General features: G+C 37.7%; 1 protein-coding gene across 2 annotated transcripts in view; it reads right to left on the bottom strand.

Moving 5' to 3' along the window:
- Adamts3 (ADAM metallopeptidase with thrombospondin type 1 motif, 3) overlaps positions 1-23,294 on the bottom strand; it is a 202,618-nt gene that overhangs the window by 88,895 nt on the left and 90,429 nt on the right. For both annotated transcript variants that reach the window (XM_013020132.1, XM_013020131.1), the window contains exon 4: positions 4,798-4,954. In XM_013020132.1, coding sequence (XP_012875586.1) covers positions 4,798-4,954 — 157 coding nt within the window. The remainder of the gene's footprint in view (positions 1-4,797; positions 4,955-23,294) is intronic.

Consider the following 23,294-nt stretch of genomic DNA (forward strand, 5'->3'; position numbering starts at 1 on the left):
TTTTTTGTTTTTTGTTTTTTTCATTTCACAAATAATACAACTTTCCTATTGACAATCAACAAAAGTGAACCTGCATGACAGGTTGGATCCGTTGAGGGCTTTGTTGTTGAATTGCACCACAAACTTTATTATAGGATTCAACGTGTTACTCCTATTGGAAACTCAGGTAAATGTTTTTACTAGATGGGAAATGCAAATACAGATCTGCACCTAGCCAATATGGAAAAGTTGAGGGTTCTTGAATATGTACGTGCAAATTTTTCTTTTGTTTCTAAGTTTAGTTTTAGTTCTTGAGGTCAAATATCCACTTCACCAACAGTGGTAGGCAGATGAGCTCCCAATTTTGGGCAACGTATACCCTCAGATTTTCAGTGTTGTAGCTGGAAAAGAAAGAACGGAAGAAAAGCAGAGACACTCCTGGTATTCCTAAGGCACTAGCTTGGCAGGTGACTAGCAAGACAATCTCAATCCATGTATGTAACTTTCCATGTGACCACCATATGTACACAAGCCATTTGTACACTACCCCAGGGCTTGAGGATGAAACTACACCATACCCTTTTAAATCTGCTCACTGTTACAATGCATATTCAAACATATACCCACATATTGTCCTGCAACTATGTCCGTTGCTCCCTTTATGGACCCTAATCTAGAAAGAGGTTTAACCAGTCTTCCAGATTAGAATTCTGAGACAAATTTGGTTTCTCTCTTCACTCCCCACCACAATGTCCTACCCATCACTAATCCCATCCATTGATTCCAATCCCTATTCAACTGGTGACCATGTTCCCATCTCACTCTAGTTCAGTCTTAATCTGTTTTCATTTACAACACTTGCAACAAAATACAGAACCCAGATATATGGTATTCTGAACAGCTAAACTGCCAAAGCAAGAAATAATCAGGAACTGATATTTTAAATGTTTTACTGCAATATGTTAGAAATTTTATTAAATATCAAATATCCATGTGATTTTATTGTTTTCATTGCTGTCCTGTGGCTTAAACTCAAGGCCAGGGCGCTCTCTCAGCTTTTAGTTGTTCAAGACTAGCACTCTACCACTTGAGCCACAGCTCTCCCCTTCTGGCTTTTTGGTACTTTATTGAAAATAAGTCTTACAGATTTTTCCTGCCCGGGTTGGCTTTGAACCACTGTCCTTAGATCTTAGCCTCTTGAGTACCTAGGATTACAGGCTTGAGCCACTGGTACGTAACTCCATCCAATTCTTCTAAATTTATATACTCTGACTATTGATTGTCTTTCCAATTCTAGTTTTACTCTTTGGAGGGGAGGAGAGGCAATGCAGGTCATCAAACCCAGGGCCTTGTGCATGTTGGGCAAATGGTCTATCTATGGGCTTAGTTCCCAGCCCTTTCCTGTTCCATTCTAATTTTGTTGGTAGTTCAAAGCAAAAGTAATTTCTCTTTTCTAAAATGAAAAGTTGCAGGAATATTTATTAAAATGGATACCTTGGGGTGCTGAAATAGAGTAACAGGACAGCCTGGTGGGTCTGTGTCTATAACAGATAGAAAAAAGAAAAGGAGAGCCATAGGGAAAGGTCTAGCTTTCAGTTTTCCTGTACAATTCCCTAAAGGAGGGCTGTGATTTTCTGAAAGGTATTTATTATCTCAAAAAGTGATATTACAAATATTAGATATTTCAGTAAAAACTAAGATTTAAAGAGCACTGCATATTGTCTATACTTTGATATAATCAGTGTTCTAATTTAGAATTATACTTTTAAAACTGGAAGTCATAACTGAGAATTAAAAGCTATGTATTGACAACATTAAGACAAGCAATGTCAAACTGCTCAACTTTAACAAAACCTCCTACCATGCAAATCTTGGTCACAAGGTAACTATTAGAGTTAGTGTAATAATAAGGCAAGCATAATGTTGTTGGAGGTTACAATCAGCACTCACCATATACTGTTTCTAATGATTATAATAATGGGCCAATGCATAAGAAATTAAGGCTTGGAGAATTAAAAAAAAATAAAACACCTGATGTTACAAAGGTATTATTCACAGTGAGTCTAACTGGGAAGCAAAACTGACTCCAGTTCTGTTATACCTGAGTAACTCTGAGTTAGGCACACGTTATAACTCTGTATTTATTAACACAATCCTGTTTCAATTCTTAAAAATTCTCAAGCTGTGTTCGTTTTGAATATAATTAAGCACACTGTCCTATTATAAGAGCAGGGAAGCTGGTAGTATCTGAAAATCAAACTAGAAACTAGGCAGCAACTCCCAAAAGGAGTTTGTCTAGAAGATAAATTACTGAACTGAGATGATCATTTATGCTCTTTGCATATGACACAAGAAAATTTCCTTAGAAAGTGACCCTGGTAAAAGTAATATAGACTGGAGATTTCATGAAAATATATATATATAAACACGCATACACACATGTATATATATATATATATCTGTCTGTATATCTGTCTCTTTCCATATATACATTATATATTTCTATAATGAATATTAATTACAATATGTGTACATAATATGCATGATATAATACATATACATAATAGAAATATACATATTTGTATTTATATCTAACATATAGCCAGCCTGTAACATCATACATACATACACATTATAGATGAGACAGATGTAGGGAAGAAAAATAATATACATTCACACCCATATATATAAATCTATACATATAATCAAATCACAAATGTCATGTCATTCTTTTCTCCCTAAAGAAAATTTGTATTATCTAACATAAGAATATCTCCTTTCCCAGGAGGAGGTAACAATGCTTGATAAGAAATGTACTCATTACCTTACTTATGTAACTATACCCGGTCTATACAGTATTTTTCTAATAATATGTATATATATATAAAGAATATCTCCTTTCCCAAAGAAACATAGGTCTTATCCCTTATCTGCAATAATTAGTATATGTCTAGGACAAGCAGAAAAGGTCAAAAGCTATGTACATATGACCATATAAGATGATGCTAAGCAAAATGAACTCCAAGATAGGGACACAAGAGGTTTTATCTTTCTTGCTATTGTTTTTAATGTACTTACAATGTACTATGTGATTTTTTTGTTTCTTTTGTATGTTCCTCCCCCACAGTATAAATCCTGTTTTCACTATTTGATTCCAGTGCCCTGCATCTTGTATATACATTTTTCTAATTTGGGGACGGGAGGAGAAATAACAAAATGCTGAAATAAGGATACAGGTTGACCCATTGTAACAATGAGATGTACAAGACACTATGTTGAAAATGAATGTACAACTTTGGTGGAGGAGAGGAGGGAGAAATTGGGGAGGTGGAGAGGGAAGGGATAGGGGAAAAACAAAGGAGGGAGTAACAATGCTTGATAGGAAAAGTACTCATTACCTTACTCATGTAACTGTAACTCCTCTGTATAGTATCTTTACAATAAAGATATATATATATAAAAGATTATCTCCTTAATATCAACTTATTTTCCTATTTCATTACAACTTATGTTTTAAGAAGAGAAAAATGCAAACAGAAAGCCAGGACTGATTTGACTTTACTGGTGGAAGCCTATTTTAAAGAGTACTGATTGTAACCTCCAACTGATCTTTCTCCAACTGATGTTTACTCCAAATAGTAAAACTTTTTACAAAGCAGACCCTGAGGTCGAATACTATAATTGCTCTCTTATGCATCTATTGTTCGAGTCTTAGAATCTAACTCTCTGCTATGCCAATATATCTTAGTTAAGAACGATTTAGATACTTCTAGAAAACCTAAGTATTTTTTCAATCTTAACATAAACTAGAAAATACAAACCTTTGAAAGAAAGCATTTTAAAAATGTATCTAGGATATACTAATGTTCTGGAATTAAAAAGATCTATGAATGAAAAATACCTACAACATGCACTCCTTTAAAAAAGAAAAGCCAGCCATTCTTCATGATTTATAAATATAAATTTATCTTTGCACCTCTACATTACACAAGAATGTATGACAACTCCAGTCTCTTGACTAATATGATAGCTGATTTCATCATTATCACATTCAAACTGTGTCTTGGGGAGATAGAGAGATGAGGGAGACTGGGGTGACACAGATCAAGATGCATTGTATTTATAAACTAACATTGATTTGAAATCTCTTTGTATAACTAAAGACAATAAAAAGAAACAAACTATATATTTTTTTAAAAATCGATTATGTTTCTATGCCTCCATCAGAAGGCATGACATTGCCCCATTTGTTAGGAAATGGAAAGATTTGCAAAATATTATATTAAGTGAAGTAAGCCAGGCCCAAAGAAACATAAGTCCCATGGTTTCCCTTATTTGCAATATCTAGTATATGTCTGAGTCAAGCAGAAAAGGTCAGATAAGTTGATGTTAGGGAAATGAACCCTAAGATATGTATTCAAATGTTTTTTTTTCATGTGATTGTTTCTAACACATTTATAAGATTATTTCTTTGTTGCTGTGTATGTCAGTATAATTTGTGGAGGAGAAGGGAAAAAACAAATTGTTTAAATGGGGTACAGGTGGACCCATTGCAACAATGAGATGTACAAAATTGTTATGTCAAAAATGAACTTTACAACTTTGGTGGTGAGGGAGAGAAGGATTGGGTGGGGGGGGTGGGGAGGATAGGAAGGGATGTGAAGGGGAAACAAAGGAGAGGCTACAGTGCTTGATAAGAAATATACTCATTATCTTGCCCATGTAATTGTAACCCCTCTGTACAGTATTTTCAGAATTTAAAAAAATGTAATAAAAAAAGAAAAGAGAAAGAAAAAAATCGATTCTGTTTATGCCTACCTCTAGGGTAGAAATCTCCAGACATGTCCAGGGGAGCCTGCTGGGCTGCTGATCTCTTGTAGACAACATGAATCCTTCCTCTTTCCTCCTCCATCTGCTTGCCTCTTTCCAAGGGCTCAATGAAATACTCTTCATTTCCACTTTTTATCATTCCAGCCTGGAGAAAACAAAAAAAAGATTTAATTTTTGAAAGAAATGATCATATTCAGCTCACAAATAGATCTTTTTAATGGCAAGAACAGTTCTGGAAACTAATTTTTCTAAACTAATTTTTCTTTCCACATATGACTAAAGTTTAAAAGGTTAAGCTATTATTGCTCACCAGTAATTCATAAAAGGCAAAAACATCCATGTATGACAGAAAGAAGAAATAAATCATATGAAGTAGAATACAAAGTGCACACAGATTTAGAATAAGAAAATTATGCAATGCATTCATTTCATCAGTGTATAAAAAAGATCCATATTTGTATATTGTACTCTGTATTGTATCTTCCAAAGAAATCTTAGGTGACAAAAACTTAAAATAAAACACATGGAGCTTCTATCTATCAATGCTATTTTTAAGACTCATTTACATCTCCCTTCCATACACTACCATGTAAGAAAAATGAGTTCTTGGTGTCTTTATGCTTCTGTAGACACCTATACTCCTAATATATGTTCATTTTAAGAATTTATGCAATATTATCCTATCTTAGTCTTTCTTCGTAGTTCCATTATATGCTTTTCCCCCTCAATCTGTATGAGCTCAAGCTAAAAATCCCATCTGTACCTTCAAGTCCTTCCCTCTTTCCATTAACTGTCTTCTAACTCTACTTCGTCGTTTGGTTATTCTGAAAACACCAGGAATAAACCCCATGCTACAGCTGAAGGTGAACACAATGTGTCCCTTTTTTGTTCTTTTGTATGTTTTTTATTGTAAAAATACTGTACAGAGGGGTTACAGCCACATGAGCAAGGTAATGAGTACATTTCCTATTGATCATTGTTGCCTCTTCCTTTGTTTTTCCCCTATCATCCCTTCCCTCCTACCTCCACAACTACACTTTCCTCCACCTCCCAAAGTTGTAAATTTCATTTTCAACATAGTGTCTTGGACATCTCATTGTTACAATGGGTCAAGCTGTATCCCTATTCACAATGTGTTCTTTAAATATGAAGTGCACATTCAGTCAAAATGTTCCAACTCATAGTTCTACTTTAAAGATGATACATTGACATGTAATAGTAAGTTAAAACGCAGCGCATTTCTTTGAAAACAAGGTGACGTAGCTAAAAATGTGAGTGGATCAATTATAATTATTTTGGAAATACTAAATTAGAGTATTTTAAATCAGGTCCTGGGGCCCTACCTTATGTTCAGATTTACAGATGAGGTCACTCCCTTTCCTGGAACGCACAGAAGGGAAATGTTTCCTGCTTCTTCAAACCAGCACTCCAGTATCTCTGCCACTTGAGTGTCAAGCAGCAGAAATGAAGGTTGCTGTCTCTCACTAAAGAACATGCTTCTGGGGGAAGCAATGGGGAGCATCTAGCTATAAAGCTCTTTCACTCTATTTGACTCTTACCCTCTGGATCAAACTCCTAGCCTTCACCTAAGACATCACTGAGTTAGGAGCATTTAATAGTAATGCCAATCTTCCAATTACACACTCTAATTCCTAAGTTTGGTGGGTAATTTTTCCCTCATCTGGATAATTCCTTATATTCCTGAGATACTAAGTGCATGGTGTTTGTTAAGTTGCATCATTCATTCTTTTGTCTCCAGAGTTGTTATTACTGTCAAAAGATTAATGCTAGCTACGTTCTTTTTTTTATTATTACCAGTAGCAGGATTTGAGCTCAGGGTCTCACACTGGCTAGGCATGTTTTCTCATTTGGCTACTCTACCACTTACGTCATACCTCCAGCTCAGATTTTTGCGGCTAATTTTGGAGATAGAGTCTCAAGGACTCTTCTGCCTGAGCTGGCTTTGAACTGAGATCATCTAGAACTTAGCTTCCTTAGTAGCTGGAATTACAGGTGTGAACTACCATTGTCCAGCTTTCAAACATATTCTTATATCTCCTATTATCAGCAATGTCAGCACTCACTGACCTTATAGAGCAAAGGAGAGTTGACAATGCCCATAAAACATTTGAAAGCCTGGCACACTAACAGTAAACACATAACAAGTTAATATAACATCTCCAAGGCTACAAGTATCCAGTCTCATCAACCCTTACCCCTCTGGGACAGAAATAACTGCTGAATGTTAGAAACAGTCTGTTGATAAATCTATTAATATATATTTAAGTTGTAAGTTGAAGTTCATTAGCATAAATGCTCCATTGCTCATCTTTACTCTAGGTCTTTATTTGCCCAGAAATCCATTCATTCTCCATGTTTTATAGACTGTTACATTTTTTCCATCCTTCTGTTTCCCCTGACACTTATTTAGGAATGCACCTCACCACCATTTGAATTATTGAATTTCCTTATCTTGAAGTTCTTCATGCATCCTGATTTTCCCAGATGAGATTCTGACTCTGGATTGAAACTTGCACAGTGACTCAGGAACAGGCAGTAGCTACAGAGGTCTTTTGAAAGCAGTGGGAGGTCAATGAGGCTTAGCCCATGGGCCTTTTAAAAACATGTCTCAATCAATTCTAGGTAAACATTCCAGTTCCAGGCCCCATGATGTTGCTTTCCCTAACAGACCACTAGTGAAACAAAACATAACAGGACTAAATATCTGTCTCCCACAAGAAAGAAAACTGTGTTTAAGTGAGGTTGAGAAAACATCAGAGGAGAGTTTAGTGCTATGGCTCAAACATGGTTTAGGAGAATTCACCAAAAGCCATGTGCTGGAAACTCAAACCTGAATGTAACAGTATTTAGAGGCTTGAGGTGAAGAGGTTAAGACCTCACCATTTCTGCCCTTTAAAAGATAAGGCGCTAGTGGCTCTTGAGTATAATCCTAGCTACTCAGGAGGCTGAGATCTGAGGGGATCACAGTTTGATACTAGTCAGGTCAGAGAAGTTCCCATGCCCATGAGACTCTTTTCTCCAATTGACCACTCAAAAAACTGAAATGAAGCTGTGGCTCAAAGTGGTAGAGCATTAGCCTCCAGCAGAAGAACTTAGGGACAGTACCCAGACCCTGAGTTCAAGCCCCACAACAAGAAAGAAGGAAAGAAGGAAAGAAAGAAAGAAGGAAAGAAAGAGAGGGAGGGAGAGAGAGAAAGAAAAAGAAAGAAAGAAGGAAGGAAAGAGAGGGAGGAAGAGAGAGAAAGAGAGAAAGAAAGAAAGAAAGAAAGGAAGGAAGGAAGGAAGAAGAAAGAGAGGTAGGGAAAGAGGAGGAAGGGAAGGAGGAGGAAGGAAGGGAGGGGAGGAAGGAAGGAAGGAATAAAGGGAGGGAAGGAGGGAGGGAAGGAAGGAAGGAAGGAGCTGATTAGGCCAGCCATGGAGCCCTCACCCTCTGCAGGGATTAATGCAGTTTCAGAGGACCAAATTTGCCATGAGGCACCACCCCCATAAGCTTGGCTCCTCCTCCACTCAGCAGTTTCCTGTTCTGCGTTTCCGCAACACACCAACACAGGCATTACATTCTTTGGCCTAACAGTCAAAAGCTAAATGAACGTCTTCCCTTTACAAAGTCCTCAGTTGCTGATCTTTTTCTATAGCAACACCATACAAAGTAAGGCACTGAGTTAGATAACTTCCAACAAGAGATATATGTATTAGTTTAAACAAAAGTTAATGAAAAAGTACATGAACTAAGAACTATACTAGACACCACAGAAAATGAGAAATTCCTAAAGGACACGGTTTGTCTGCGGTCCAGTTCCTGAAATCCAGTCAACTAAAATACATGCCTAAAGGTATCCAACAAGGCATGGGCTACACAGCTAGGCAGTGTTACGGTTCATGAAAGCCAAAGCAAGATTATTCTCTTTCATAATCTCACTTCAGCCAACTGTCAGCAGGATCATATTAGACAAGTCATCCAAAACGTATCAGCTAGGTCATCCAATATTACCTAATATCTGTTGTAGCTGAAATCTCCCTAAAACACATCAAAGTAAACCTTCCCTTCCATCTCTACTCTTGAACACTGTCTCAATCTCACATAGTATAGCAATTTGTTTCCCTCATAGTTGGATCCACCAGAATGTGGTAACCAAGAGTTCAAATCATCAGGTACACACATAAAAGCTAAAATGTGCCAGGTGAGGGTCTGCTCCTCAGAGCCACACAGGGGTCCAAACTGACAGTGACTGTGCCATGTCAACACGGGTTCCCAAGTCTGCCCAGTCAGCAAGGGAAAAGCATGAGGAAGCTGTCATGGGAGACTCTGGAGCCAGCCCTAGTCATGGTATTTGCTTTTTCTGCATTTCCATGGATCGGATATAGTTACATGGCTCATAGCCAACCATGAAGAGAGCCAGGAAATGTAATCTGGCTGAATGCCTGGGAAAGAGAGACAGATTTTGATGAACAGATGGAAGTCTCAACCTCAAATAAGCTCATGACACTTTCCTTAAAACACTTTTGATTGCTTCCCATTGCACTTCAAAGCACACTAATTACCATAGCCCTCAAGGTCTGCATCATCTGGCTCTGTCTACTAGCCTCACTGAACCCTGGAGGCTGTGCCTTAGGGGGCTCTGAGTGCTGTTTAGTTTGCTTAGCTGCTCCAGCCCACCATGCCACACTTCCTCTCACTGGCTATTTCTCATTCTGCGTATCATACCTGAAATATTCCCTTCTTAAAAGTGATTTTTCGAGGCTACAACGCTTGATAAGAAATGTACTCATTATCTTGCCCTTGTAATTGTAACCCCTCTGTACAGTATTTTCACAATAAAAAAAAGTGATTTTTCTCTGGCTGGGCATGGTGGTTCACTCTTGTAATCTCTACTACTTGGGAGTTAGAGAGTAGAAGGACCATGCTTGAAGGCCTTCTCAGATGAAAGTTAGCAAGACTCCATCTTAACTAACAAACTGCTTAAAGACATGCTTACACACTCCTGTAAACCCTTCTACACAGGAGGGGTAGGTAGGAAGGTCACACTCTCAGGCCTATTCAGACAAAAGTATTGAGACCCTGAAAAATGAACTAAAAAAGTTAAAAGTGAACTACGGGCATTGCTAGTGATGTAGAGTGTTTGACAAGCAAGCTACAGATCCTGAGTTCAATCCCTAGGATCACCAAAAAATTATTTTCTCATTCTCTTACCCCAAAGTAATTGAGTTGTGTCATCTAAATAGAGCTCATAGAACCCCATTACTCTGATATAAAGCAATGTGTCCTCTCATGGCCCTCAAAACAAGTTTCAAGATGATGTTTGCCTACATGTGATCATTTATTATTCTCCATCTCTCCCATAGTTGTCAGCTCCTGAAGTAGATGTGTCTATCATAATTAGTTTTGGGCTTCTTAAACACCCACACAACTGCTGGCAGACAATGTATGTTGTATCCAATTTTGATGAAAAACAACATGAATGAATAAGTGAAATGGTAGGGAATTCTGGGAGACTTAGGGTATTTTCTGAAGATGAGCAGAGTCCTGGGCTAGGGGTGGGACAGAAGTACTGTCATTGAGCCCCCTTGGGCTTGAGCAAGTCTACACTATCAAAGGCAAGCCATGCTGCCGAACAGAGGTGACAGCACTCATTGTGAGAAGTGTCTGTGCTGGAAGCAGGTCTGGGAATGAGGGCGTGGTAGACTCATGTAGCCTTGAGACAAACTTTAACATGCAGAGATGGAGAACTGGGGCAAAAATAAAGTTGATCCAACAGACTAGGACAACATGTTGCCTGCAGATTTCTGATAATTAAGTATCACAAGACTAGAGACCAAGGAAGCAAGATGCTAAAACAATAGCCTAGGTGGCAGAAGTGGCAATAGCAGAAGGAAAGAGAGGGAAGTTAACACAGGGGGAGAGGTGCTTGACACGGATCAAGATGCCCTGTGCTTATAAAGGACATGTTGAAAGCCCTTTGTACAGCCAATTGGAGAAAAATTAAAATCAAACAAAAGGCAAACTCATTCACTTAAGCCTTCTAGTAGCTTCCCTTTCACTCAGACTAATGACCATAGTTCTTTCCAATTCTTTCCCCTTCCTCAGCCACACCTTCATGATACCAATCTCCTCTCATCTGCACACTCTACTAGTAGTAAGTGACTGTAAGTGACAAAGACCCCCTGCTCCACTGAAGTAGAGAAATGTAGAACTGTTATTAAGAAGAATGAGCATAGTCATATTGGATATGAGATGCACCTTCTCAGGTAAAAAAAAAAAGCTGTTAAAACAAGGTTCACAAGGAGACTTGAGGGAGGCCTAATAGTAACACTCAAAACTTTAAATTAGCATAGAGGACTCTCCTCAAATCTCAACTCTGGACAATGGCCTACTGGGCTATACATGGTCTGTTCTTGTCTCTTCTGGATTCCTCTCTTTCCATGCTGTTCCTTCTGCTCCAGCCAGCTGCAGACTAACCTCAATAGGCCTATACCATTCCTTAACACACAAATTCTCTCCCCTTTCACTATCTATCCTTTTTCTCCTTTAAATCCATGTAGGGAGAGACTTTGCCATATTGATGACTCTGTTATGATTCCAGGTGTAGCCTCAAACTAGGTGACTAATATTTGGGGAGTGAGGTAGGACCCTGACAAGTGGAGGGAAACTGAAAGGGAAGGAAGGAGGGAGAGAATGAAGGAAGGAGGGAAGGAAGGAAGGAGGGAGGGAGGGGACTGAGAAGTGACATGATACCTAAAGTACAGAGAGATTTAGCTCTTATCATAGCAACTAAAGTGAAGAGGGTGCAAGGACCCCTAATAGCAAAAACAATTTATAGCAGAAAGAACAGTGCTGGAGGAATATTAATACCAAATTTCAAACTCTACTACAAAGCTATAGTAATCAAAATAGCTTGGTACTGGCACAAGAACAGACCTGAGGACCAATGAAATAGAACTGAAAACCCAGAAATGTACCCACAGACCTATAGCCACCTAATCGTGGATAAGGGAGCTAAACAAATCAAATGGAACAAAGACAGCCTCTTCAGTAAATGGTGCTGGCAAAACTGGTTAAACACCTGTAGAAAACTAAAGCTAGATCCTTATATATCACCCTGCATCAGAATCAACTCCAAATGGAGACCTTGAAGTCAAAGCAGACACCCTGAAAACATTATAGAAAAGAATAGGAGAAACTCTAGGGCTCCTTGCCACAAGTTAAAATTTTCTTAATAGAGACCCAGACACACAAAAAATCAAAGAAAGGTTGGGCAAATGGGATTGCATGAAACTGCATAGCTTCTGCATGGCAAAGGACATAGCTAACAAGATCAACAGAAAGACCACAGATTGGGAGAAGATCTTCACTAGCCATACAATGGACAAGAGCCTCATATCTAAAATATACTAAGAACTAAAAAAAATTAAATCCCCCAACAACTAATCCTCAAAGAAACAACCTCCCCATCAACAAGTGAGCTAAAGACTTGAAGAGAGACTTCTCTGAAGAGGAAATAAGAATGGCCAATATACACATGAAGAAATGCTCAACTTCTCTAGCCATTAAAAAAATGCAAATCAAAACAACATTGAGATACCACCTCACTCCAGTTAGAATGGCAAAAATCAAGAACTCTAATAATAACAGATGCTGGAGGGGATGTGGACAGAAGGGAACCTTACTTCATTGTTGGTGGGAGTGTAAACTTGTTCAACCACATTTGAAAGCAGTATGGAGGTTCCTCAAAAGACTCCACATAGAGCTCCCATATGACCCAGCAATCCCACTTTTGGGCATTTACCCAAATGATCACAAACAAGGCCATACTAAAGCTACCAGCAAAACTATGTTTATTGCAGCATTATTTACCATAGCTAAGATATGGAACCAACCCAGATGCCCCTCAGGAGATGAATAGATCAAGAAAATGTGCTATATTCAATGTAATTCTATGCCTCCATCAGAAAGAACAACACTGTTCCATTCGTTAGGAAATGGAAAGACTTGGAAAAAATTATAGTAATTGAAGTAAGCCAGACCCAAAGAAACATAGGTCCCATGGTTTTCCTTATTTGCAATAACTAGTATATGTCTAGGAAAAGCAGAAAAGGGCAAAGGCTATGTACATATGACCATTTAAGATGATGTTAAGCAAAATGAACCCCAAGATAGGAACACAGCTGTTTATTTCTTTCTTGCTATTATTTTTAACATACTTATAATGTACTGTGTGATTTTATTTGTTTCTTTTGTATGTTCTTCCTCCATGGTATAACCCCTGTTTTCACTGTATTTGATTCCAGTACCCGACATCTTGTATATACATTTTTCTAATATGGGGAGGGGAAGGAAAATAACAAAAATGCTGAAATAAGGATACAGGTTGGCCCATTGTAACAATGAGATGTAGAAGACACTATGTTAAAAACGAAGTTTACAACTTGGGGTGGGGGGATAAGTTGCAGAGGTGGGGAGGGAAGGGATGGTAGGGGAAAAACAAAGGAGGGGGTAACAATGCTTGATAGGAAATGTACTCATTACCTCACATAACTGTAACCCCTCTGTACAGGATCTTTACAATAAAAAATATTTTTAAAAGAAGGTGCAAAAAATGAGACCTATGAAAAGAAACCCCCCCCCAAAAAAAAACAAGTTTAATTAGAGTACAGACATATTAGAAAGAGCGACAGAAACAAGAAATTGGTCTTTCTTCCTTAGGAGCTAGCAGAACTGAAATGATTATTTCAAAGCATTTCTATCTTCAGGCAAGACTGACACACAAATACCAGACAGGGGGAAAGTCATCAGCACTAATAATTAAAGCTGAAGGTTCTTTTGTCCATTAGCATTCTCACTTAGGAAATCATGTACTCAGGTCAATGTTTTCAAAAGCCTCAAGACTACTCAGTCACATTGTAGTATTAATCCCATAGCTTTAATTCACATAACAGTGGAGTGTTCTACAGGAAATAAAATCTAATGTGTATAATATAAACGTATATACTATAAAGATTGTCTAGACCATTGCATTTGAAGTGCTACTAGTATTTAGAATGCAAATCTTGGAAATTAATAACTTAGATGGTTTTAAAACTGTCACATGTGAGATTACAAATGTTCCTAAGAGATTCTATTTAAACAGATGCCCTCCATCATTTTTTTCAGTTCATTTAATGTTACGGATGAATCATACCCAATAATACTTTATGAATTTCCATTTATGCCAAAACCATCCACATTTATCATTCTAATCCCATGCATAGGAAATGTTTGGTGAGTTTCAAAAACGGTTTCCCAAAGTTGAATGATGTTTTCTTTTCAAGAAAAAATTTTTATAATGTTCAAACCAGTGTTAGGTGCATTATATTAATGATTTTTCATTAATTTTTCATAGAAGCTCTTTGGCAACATTTGGAGAAAGCATTTATAAAATAATGTATTATTTACACTAAAAAGCCAGCTGTATAATCTCAACCCTTCCAGCTACTTCAGTCAACCCAAACACTACCAAGAACCCACAATTACATCTGTAACTATTTCTTTCTAGCTATCAGGAAGGTCATTCCCCTTCCTCACTCAGCACTACCACACCAGCATATCTGACAGTTTTAACACACGAGGCTAAATGGTTTCCTGATCTTCATCAGATGATAAATGGCAAGAGAGAATAATGGGCGTGAGGTACTGGAAGTTTCAGATGAGATAATGTCTATGAATGCAGTTTATAAACTATAAAGTCCCAGGAGAAATGTAAAACACTCCTCTTTATTGTCATAACAATAAACACTAGTCACCAAGAAAATATTAAATTCATTCAACTTGGTTTGTGATGAAAGTCAGCCTAAAAGATATTTTTAACACTTTACCAAAAATTATTGACGTTTCTATGGAAATTCTTCACCATATACTCTACATATGCTATGGAAAAAATTCTAATTTTAAGTGTGACATCTAAATGTGGTTTTACTCTAACTCTTCTCAAATCTGAGAATGAAAGAGTGTAATATTAGGCAGGTTTTATACGTACTTGTTTAATGAAGTATACATCCTGTATTTCAGGCTTAAACTAAAACACAATCAGTCTGAAACAGGAAAGCATGTGCTTTTAAAATGTCTAAATTACAGTACTAAGTGTATTAGCAATGTTTAGTATTATCCCATATTTCACAAACACATGAATATTCCTTAAAAGGCAAGAATACATAACCATCATTTTAAATCATTCTTAGCAAAATGTGTCCGTTCATAATCCTAAATATTGTTTTCTTTAATTTCTTAGTGATTATCATTAATGGCTACACAGATGTAAAACATTCATATGTAAAAACTTCAGTTATTAGTAATTCTGGTGTTTGGACCCATAACACAGGGGATTAACATGTATCAATAAATGCACATTTCCAAACTATTAATCTCATTGATTAACATGTATCAATAAATGCACATTTCCAAACTATTAATCTCATTTATTGTGGTTAAGACAATTCTGAATCAAAGCATCTGTGCTGTGTTATTTATTCCTTTTCTTTCCTTTGTAAATCATAAAGCAAAGCACATGAACAACAATATCAAAGAAGTCACCAATTCTACTACTTTCTGGTTTAAATCTTCCTCAAAATTAAGTGAGGTGTACTGGAGGCATGGCTCAAGTGGCAGAGCTCCAGCCTTGAGGAAAAAGCAGTGCCAGAATGAGCTCAAGTCCTGGAGACCTGTGACTGGAGAAAAGTGGGGGAAGTCATGTATTGTTCTTCTTTTGCTGCTATTTTTAAAAATTGCCCAAAATGTATTGGCATAAGATAAATGTGTTACCTAAAAGTTCTGTGTATCTACAGTCTGCCTGGTGATAAGGTCTTAGCAAGGACAATTTCTAGAATCTCTGGATTCTCTTCCCATTTCCCTTTTCACACATGCCATTCCACATCTCTCATACCTTTCTCAATTTTACTATAACTGAACAAAGACGAAGCTCTGGTTGCGAGAACTTGTCACTTGCAATGGCAAGTGGCATCTGGGAAATTCCATCGCTTCCCCCTGTTTCCAAGCCTCCTCTGCGGACAACCACAGAAAACTGTGGCAGTGGCCTTTTACTTAGCTGACTGTGGAGGGACCTCACACGTGCTTCTCTGTGTGATGACAAATGAGATGACGAAGAAAAAAACAGGCATAAGCATGCATCGGCCAGAGGTCTCTGCCCCAGGCTCTCTCTAAGGAACAGGGAATTAAATGAGTTGAGAAAAATAATCTGAAGCTGAAAGCTAGAAAATATGAGAAGAAAATTTAGAGAGAAGGAAATTGAAAAAAATACAAGAAAGAAAAAGTTACTCCAACCAAACTGTATGTTCCAAAGTCAAAGGGTCAGCTAAATGAACGAGAAGGCAGAGGAGAGGCACAACACAAGCTCCTGAGACCTTCCACCAGTACCACACGGCACAAAGCCATGTGAGTCCTGTTCCATCTCTGGATGGGCTACATGTCCAGTATAGTGGTGCCCCAGCAGCCACGATAAATGTGTAACAAAAATTGCATAAAGAAAAGTAAAATACCAAACTCTATTTCCATTTCCTGCGTGAGGAACAGGAAATATTACGCTTTTTTTGTATTTGTCCCTGCTGAAACAGAAGGAAGGGAAAGAGGGGATGAGGACAAGGCAGGGAGAAGGGAGGAAAGGTGGAAGGGAAGGAGGCAATCAAGGGAGGAGAGAGGAGGGAAGATAGGAAAGGAGAAAGGAGGGAGGGAAGGAGGGACAGAAGGAAGAAGTGGGAAAGAGGGAGAAGTAAGAGAGGGAAAAGGAAAGAGAGAGAAGGAAGGAAGGGAAGAGTAAAGAAATGAAGGAAGAGAGAAAAATGAAGGAAGAAACAAAAGATGAAGGAAGAAAGGAAAGAAAGAAGGAAGGAAGGAGTGAAGGAAAAGAAAATAAAGGAAGCAAGAAACAAAAGAAGGAAGAAACAAAGGAAGAAATGAAAGAAGAAAATAAAAATCTGTGAGGGTACAGAAGGTAGTAGACTTTATTTTCTTTGTATAAGGAAACAGATGGACAACAAAATGAATTTATGCAACACTTTTTAAGTGCATGTATCATTAAAAAGTCAGCCTATTAACTGAACATCTAAAACAAACTATGTATGTGTGGCTTGCCTGTATGCATTGTGATTGCAGAGTTAGACTAGGAACAAAGTAGTGATGAGTGGTAGGAATTTAATTGTGGGAGAGAGAGACAGGGAGGAGATTTCACTTATACCTTTTTCCAGAAAAGTGTTAAAAATTTTTAGTAAAAAAAAACTCCCCATGTATTTAACACTTATGTAATTTATGAACTGTAAGGTATTATATTCACTTAGAGAAAACCTTGGCTCCTTTACATCAAGAGAACACATCATCCCCTAGTCTATCTGTTCTGTGCAGCTTTTCATATTAAGAAATTTTCCTAAACCATGAGGTTTATAAAGACATGTAAAAGAATCTTCCCAAAGCATCAACGTCATATTAGATTATTTCCTGAAAGACTCACAGATTATACACATTAATTTTATTAAGATGCCCTAGTCAGCAACACTTTCTGATTAATCTGATTACATGTTCAATAGTTTCTGTATGAGATTACCACTCAAATGCCTCATTGGCAAGCTTAGAAACAAAATGATTCCCTCTCATCTTACCATAAGGAAGAATGCTAGTTTGGCTGACACAAAACTTGGGCTCTAGTTACAGCTTTGCTACTAATACAGCTTCTGAAGTCACTTAAACTCCTTGAGACTGTTTCATAATGTGAAAAACAATGGGAGTTTGACATGTCTTCCAATTTAATTATTCTATGTTTAAAGTACATTCTAACACCAGAGCTCCTGGGAAAGGCATGAATGTAAAAAGCTGTCCCTGGCCAATATTCCAAACAACACTCACTTATTCCCATAATAAATAACATCAAATATGACTATTAGACTAATATAATTAACTCCTAAAGAAAGTAGGTCACAAACTTTAGCATGCCAAAGAATTTAGGTCCCAACCTCAGAAGAGTTTGTCATGTTTCATACTCCAAAGAGTCTGATTCAGAAGGACTAGGATGGGCCTCAGAAATTTGAAATTTTAACCAGCACTCCAGATAGTACAAAGAGATGCTGTCTGGGAATTAAGAGTTTGAGAAAGACTGCTAAAGAAAATAATGTACCAATCAAAAGGAATTTATGAATACTTATCTCCTCACTTGAAACCTTGTTTTAAGATAACTCCTTAGATAGAGCTCCCCTATGACCCAGCAATCCCACTTTTGAGCATTTACCCAAATGATCACAAACAAGGCCACACTAAAACTACTAGAACATCTATGCTTATCGCAGTATTATTTACCATAGCTAAGATATGGAACCAATACAGATACCCCTCAGTAAATGAATGGATCAAGAAAATAGGACATACACACACACACACACACACACACACACACATGCACGCATGCACGCACACACACACACACACACACACACACACACACACGAATTCTATGCCTCCATCAGAAAGAATGGCATTGCCCCATTTGTTAGGAAATGGAAAGACTTAGAAAAAATTATAGTAAGTGCAGTAAGCCAGACCCAATGAAATAGGTCCCATGGTTTCCCTTATTTACAATAACTAGTTTATGTCTAGGACAAGCAGAAAAGTTTATATAAGATGATGTTAAGCAAAATGAACCCCAAGATAGGGACACAAGTGGGTTTTTTTTCTTGCTGTTGTTTTTAATGTATTTATAATGTACTATGTGATTTTTTTATAGTATAACCCGTTTTCACTGTATTTGATTCCAGTGCCCTGCATCTTTTTTTAAAAAAATTATTATGAAAATACTGTACAGAGGAGTTACAATTACATGGGCAAGACAAATAGTACATTTCTTTTTTAATTTTTATTTATTTTTTATTGTGAAAATACTGTACGGAGGGGTTACAATTACATGGGCAAGATAATGAGTACATTTCTTATCAAGCATTGTAGTCTCCTCCTTTGTTTCACCTTCCCATCCCTTCCCAGCCTCCGCCCCCCAACACCCCCTATCGAATTCTCCTCCCCCCTCCCCGCTCCACCAAAGTTGTAAAGTTCGTTTTTCGACAGGACTTGTACATCTCATTGTTGCAATGGGTCCACCTGTATCCCTATTTAAACGATTTGTTTTTTCCCTTCCCCTCCACAAATTATACCAACATCAAATACAGTGAAAGCAGGTGGGGAGGGACATACAAAGTGTCTTGTATATACATTTTTCTAATATGAGGAGAAATAACAAAATGCTGAAACAAGGATATAGGTTGGCCCATTGTAACAATGAGATGTACAAGACACAATGTTGAAAAGGAACTTTACAACTTGGTGGGGGGTGGGAGGGAGGAACTGGGGAAGTGGGGAGGGAAGGGATGGTAGGGGAAAAACAAAGGAGGAGGTAACTGTTCCATAGGAAAAGTACTCATTACCTTATTCATGTAACTGTAACCCCTCTGTACAGTATTTTTACAATAAAAAAATTAAAAAAGATAACTCCTTAGAGAAAACATGAATAAATGGAATACCTGAATTAGTCAAGATAACTGAATCTCTAAATGTCATCTATTTAATATTTAATAATTACTTATATTTCTTACGTGTTTAGGAGTTTATGAAGTCACTTTAGGTGTCTTAACAGAAGAAAACAATTAAGAACCATATTTTTGCATTCAGTAGAAAATAAATGCCAACAACTGTCATAAGAATTTACAAACTCCAGCATTAAAAGAAAACAGTTTAGAGAACATGTAAAATCTAAAAGCAACAATCTTAGAAATTATTCCAAACATTAATGTTCATACCAAAGTACATGATTATTCTAAACTTCCTTGGGTCAACAGCATTAATACTAATTAAAAATGTTTATGATGTATGATGTACATTAAAGATAAAATCACTATTCCTATAAAGATAGGCTAGAACACATTGACAATTAAAATCAGTAGCAGTCCACATAATCTGAAGTTTGGGAATTCTCTTTGTAAACAGAAGTTCACTTCTTTCAGCCTAATATTTTCCCTCTGCTGTTGGACAGACAGGAGGAAATCCACTTCACAGTCAATATCCTCATGATTAGTGTTTCTCAAATTTTAAAATACAACTGAATCATCTAGAGATCCTGACAGAAGGCAAATTCTGATCCTCTGGACAAAAATTGAAGAGTTCTAATAAATTTCCAGGTGATACAAATGTTTCTCATCCTTTGTTGGAAGCACAATCATGTTGCCTTTTAAACTAATTAAATCAGCAGAGTTCCAATGAGTTAGATGTAGAGGTGGAGAACAAAATGAACACCAGAAAACTGGAACATGTGTTAATACAGATGGAGAGAGGAAGTGTGGTTGAATACAGTAATAATATTCAACATATCTGAAAACAGAACCAGGTAAATTGAGGGGATAGGTGGGGTTGTGGAGAGAGAGGGAGAATGCCAGCAGGTGTAACACTGAATAGGATGTGCTGTACTCATAATCGACATGTTGAATTGAAGCCCCTTTGTACAACAACTTAAAGGTATTAATAATTTTTTTAAAGAGCAGACTTAATTGCCAAAGATGACCATCTCCCACTCTAGATGATATTCTCAATGTGATGTTGGAACTCCCCCATCAAGAGGTAAGTTTTTAATTTTCTATGCCTTGAATCCAGGCCCAGATTCATGGCAGGTTTATAACAAAAACAACGGGGTGCACACAGTACTGCTAGACCTCCAGCCTCTATGACAAAGAAATTCCTTGAAGTTTCTGCGTGGCTATCATGGAGTGCTGTACTCTGTCTCTAGATGCTTCCTCTTGAAACCAGCTGCCAAACTCTAAGAATCCCAGCCCATGTGGAGAGGCCACTGGAGGCATGCTGGTGACTGGAAGGCCTTAGAACCAACTCAGCCAAGACACCAGCCATGTGATGAAGGAACTTCCAACCAGTCTCCAGGCTCTGCCACTCAGTCACTCTTGCTCTTTTCAGCATTCCCAGATGACAAACCAGATATCCTGCAGCAAGGACAAGTCACCCCATGACCCAGTTGTTTCTTACACATCAGAAAACTGGAGGAAAAGGCTTAGAGTTAAGGTAGAGAAACAGCAACCACTCGGAGAAAGTGTTATAGCTGAGAGGGGCAGTATGTGGTGATGAAGACAAAGCATCCAAAACTCTTAATAAGGACACAGGGGAAAATTTAGGGTAGGGTAATCATAAGATAAAACAATAGTGTATAGCACAAACTAAATGGAGATGATTGCAAATGACTTTGAAGACACTGGTAACCCATCAACTGGAACCAAGTAGATAGAAATTTGAGAATGGAATGTGGAATGCTGAGTTGTGATTTTAAGATGGTTTTGGTCCCATCAGTGAAACCAATTTCATTAGACTAACCCCCATAGAGCAAAATGGAAGTCACACTAGAGAGAGCAAAGGGAAACTTGTAAGGAAAAGAAGAGCAAAGTATCAGTGGGAAAGAGAAGCAGAGATTATAACACAATAGCCAAAATGGTGTCATTTCTATTGAACACATGCAGAAATCCCTCTATGCATCACTTCCGAGCCTCTTCAGACACTAGACAGTAGAATATGGGTAATAAGATATGGGTGTGGATGTGTTGCTGGATAGCCTGGCTCATGAGATCCTCCCAAAGCACCCTCTGTGTCAGAGGATGGAAGAAGAGAGAAGTGTGAACTTTGTGTCTATATTCTTGGAATACCACACTAGGGATCCGTGAAGGCCAGTGCCTGGTCCCTTCAGAACATCCTTCCAAAGCTCAAGCTCTAATATCCCTTCTCTATTTCAGCCCCTAAAGTCTAAGAACAATAGCAATGTCCCACTTTTGGAAGGTCTAGGTTTCTTACTCTCTAGTGCTTGCCCACATCTCTGTAACTGTCTTTCACAAAACTCCTCTCCATTAAACCTTTTTTTTTATTATTGAATATTTATTTATTTTAAAAAAATTTATTGTGAAAATACTGTTCAGAGGGGTTACAATTACATGGGCAAGGTAATGAGTACATTTCTTATCAAGCATTGTTGCCTCCTCCTTTGTTTCCCCTTCCCATCCCTGCCCTTCCCACCCCCCCACACTCCCCCGCCCCAAGTTGTAAAGTTCGTTTTCGATAATGACTTGTACTTCTCATTGTTGCAATGGGTCCACCTGTATCCATATTTGAACAATTTGTATTTCCCTTCCCCTCCACAAATTATACCAACATCAAATTCAGTGAAAGCAAGGGTTATACCATGAGGGAGGGACATACAAAACAACAAAGAAATCATCTTATAAATACATTAGAAACAATCACAAGAAAGAAAGAAAAATTAGGAAAGCAACTCCATTTGTAATAGCCCCACAAAAAATAAAATACCTAGGAATTAACTCAACCAAAGAAGTGAAGGACCTCTATGATGAACACTTGAAAATCTTGAAAAAGGAAATTAAAACAGAACTTAGAAAATGGCAAAACCTCCCATGCTCCTGGATTGGACAGATTAACATCGTGAAAATGGCAATACTTCCCAAGGCTATCTACAAATTCAACGCAATACCTATCAAAATTCCAACCTCATTCTTCAAGGAAATAGAAGAGGCAATCCAAAATTTAAATGGAACAATGAAAGTCCCCGAATAGCAAAAACGCTCCTCAACGGAAAGAACACAGCTGGAGGAATATCAATACCAAATTTCAAATGATACTATAAAGCCATAGTAATCAAAACAGGTTGGTACTGGCATAAGAACAGACCTCAGGACCAATGGAATAGAATTGAAAACCCAGAAATGAACCTACAGACCTATAGCCATCTAATCTTCGATAAGGGAGCTAAAACAATAGAATGAAGAAAGACAGCCTCTTCAGTAAATGGTGCTGGCAAAATTGTTTAACTACTTGTAGAAAACTAAAGCTAGATCCTTATAGCTAGATCCTGCACCAGAATCAACTCCAAATGGATCAAAGACCTCAAAGTCAAAGCAGACACTCTGAAAACATTACAAGATGGAATAGGAGAAACCCTAGGTCTCCTTGGCTCAGGCCGAAATTTTCTGAATAGAGACCCAGAAACACAACAAATCAAAGAAAGGTTGGACAAATGGGATTGCATGAAGTTGCAGAGCTTCTGTATGGCAAAGGACATAGCTAACAAGATCAATAGAAAGCCCACGGATTGGGAGAAGATCTTCACTAGCCATGCAACAGACAAGGGTCTCGTATCTAAAATATACCTGTAACACAAAAACTTAGATCCCCCAACAACAAATCCTCAAAGAAACAACTGCCCAATAAATAAGTGGGCTAAAGACTTACAAAGAAAATTCTCTGAAGAAGAAAGAAGGATGGCCAATAGACACATGAAATGCTCAACATCCCTAGCCATAAAAGAAATGCAAATCAAAACAACATTGATATACCACCTCACTCCAGTTAGAATGGCAAAAATCAAGAACTCTAACAACAACAG

Source organism: Dipodomys ordii, unplaced genomic scaffold (genome assembly GCF_000151885.1).
Source record: "Dipodomys ordii isolate 6190 unplaced genomic scaffold, Dord_2.0 Scaffold49, whole genome shotgun sequence".
Classification (NCBI taxonomy): Eukaryota; Metazoa; Chordata; class Mammalia; order Rodentia; family Heteromyidae; genus Dipodomys; species Dipodomys ordii.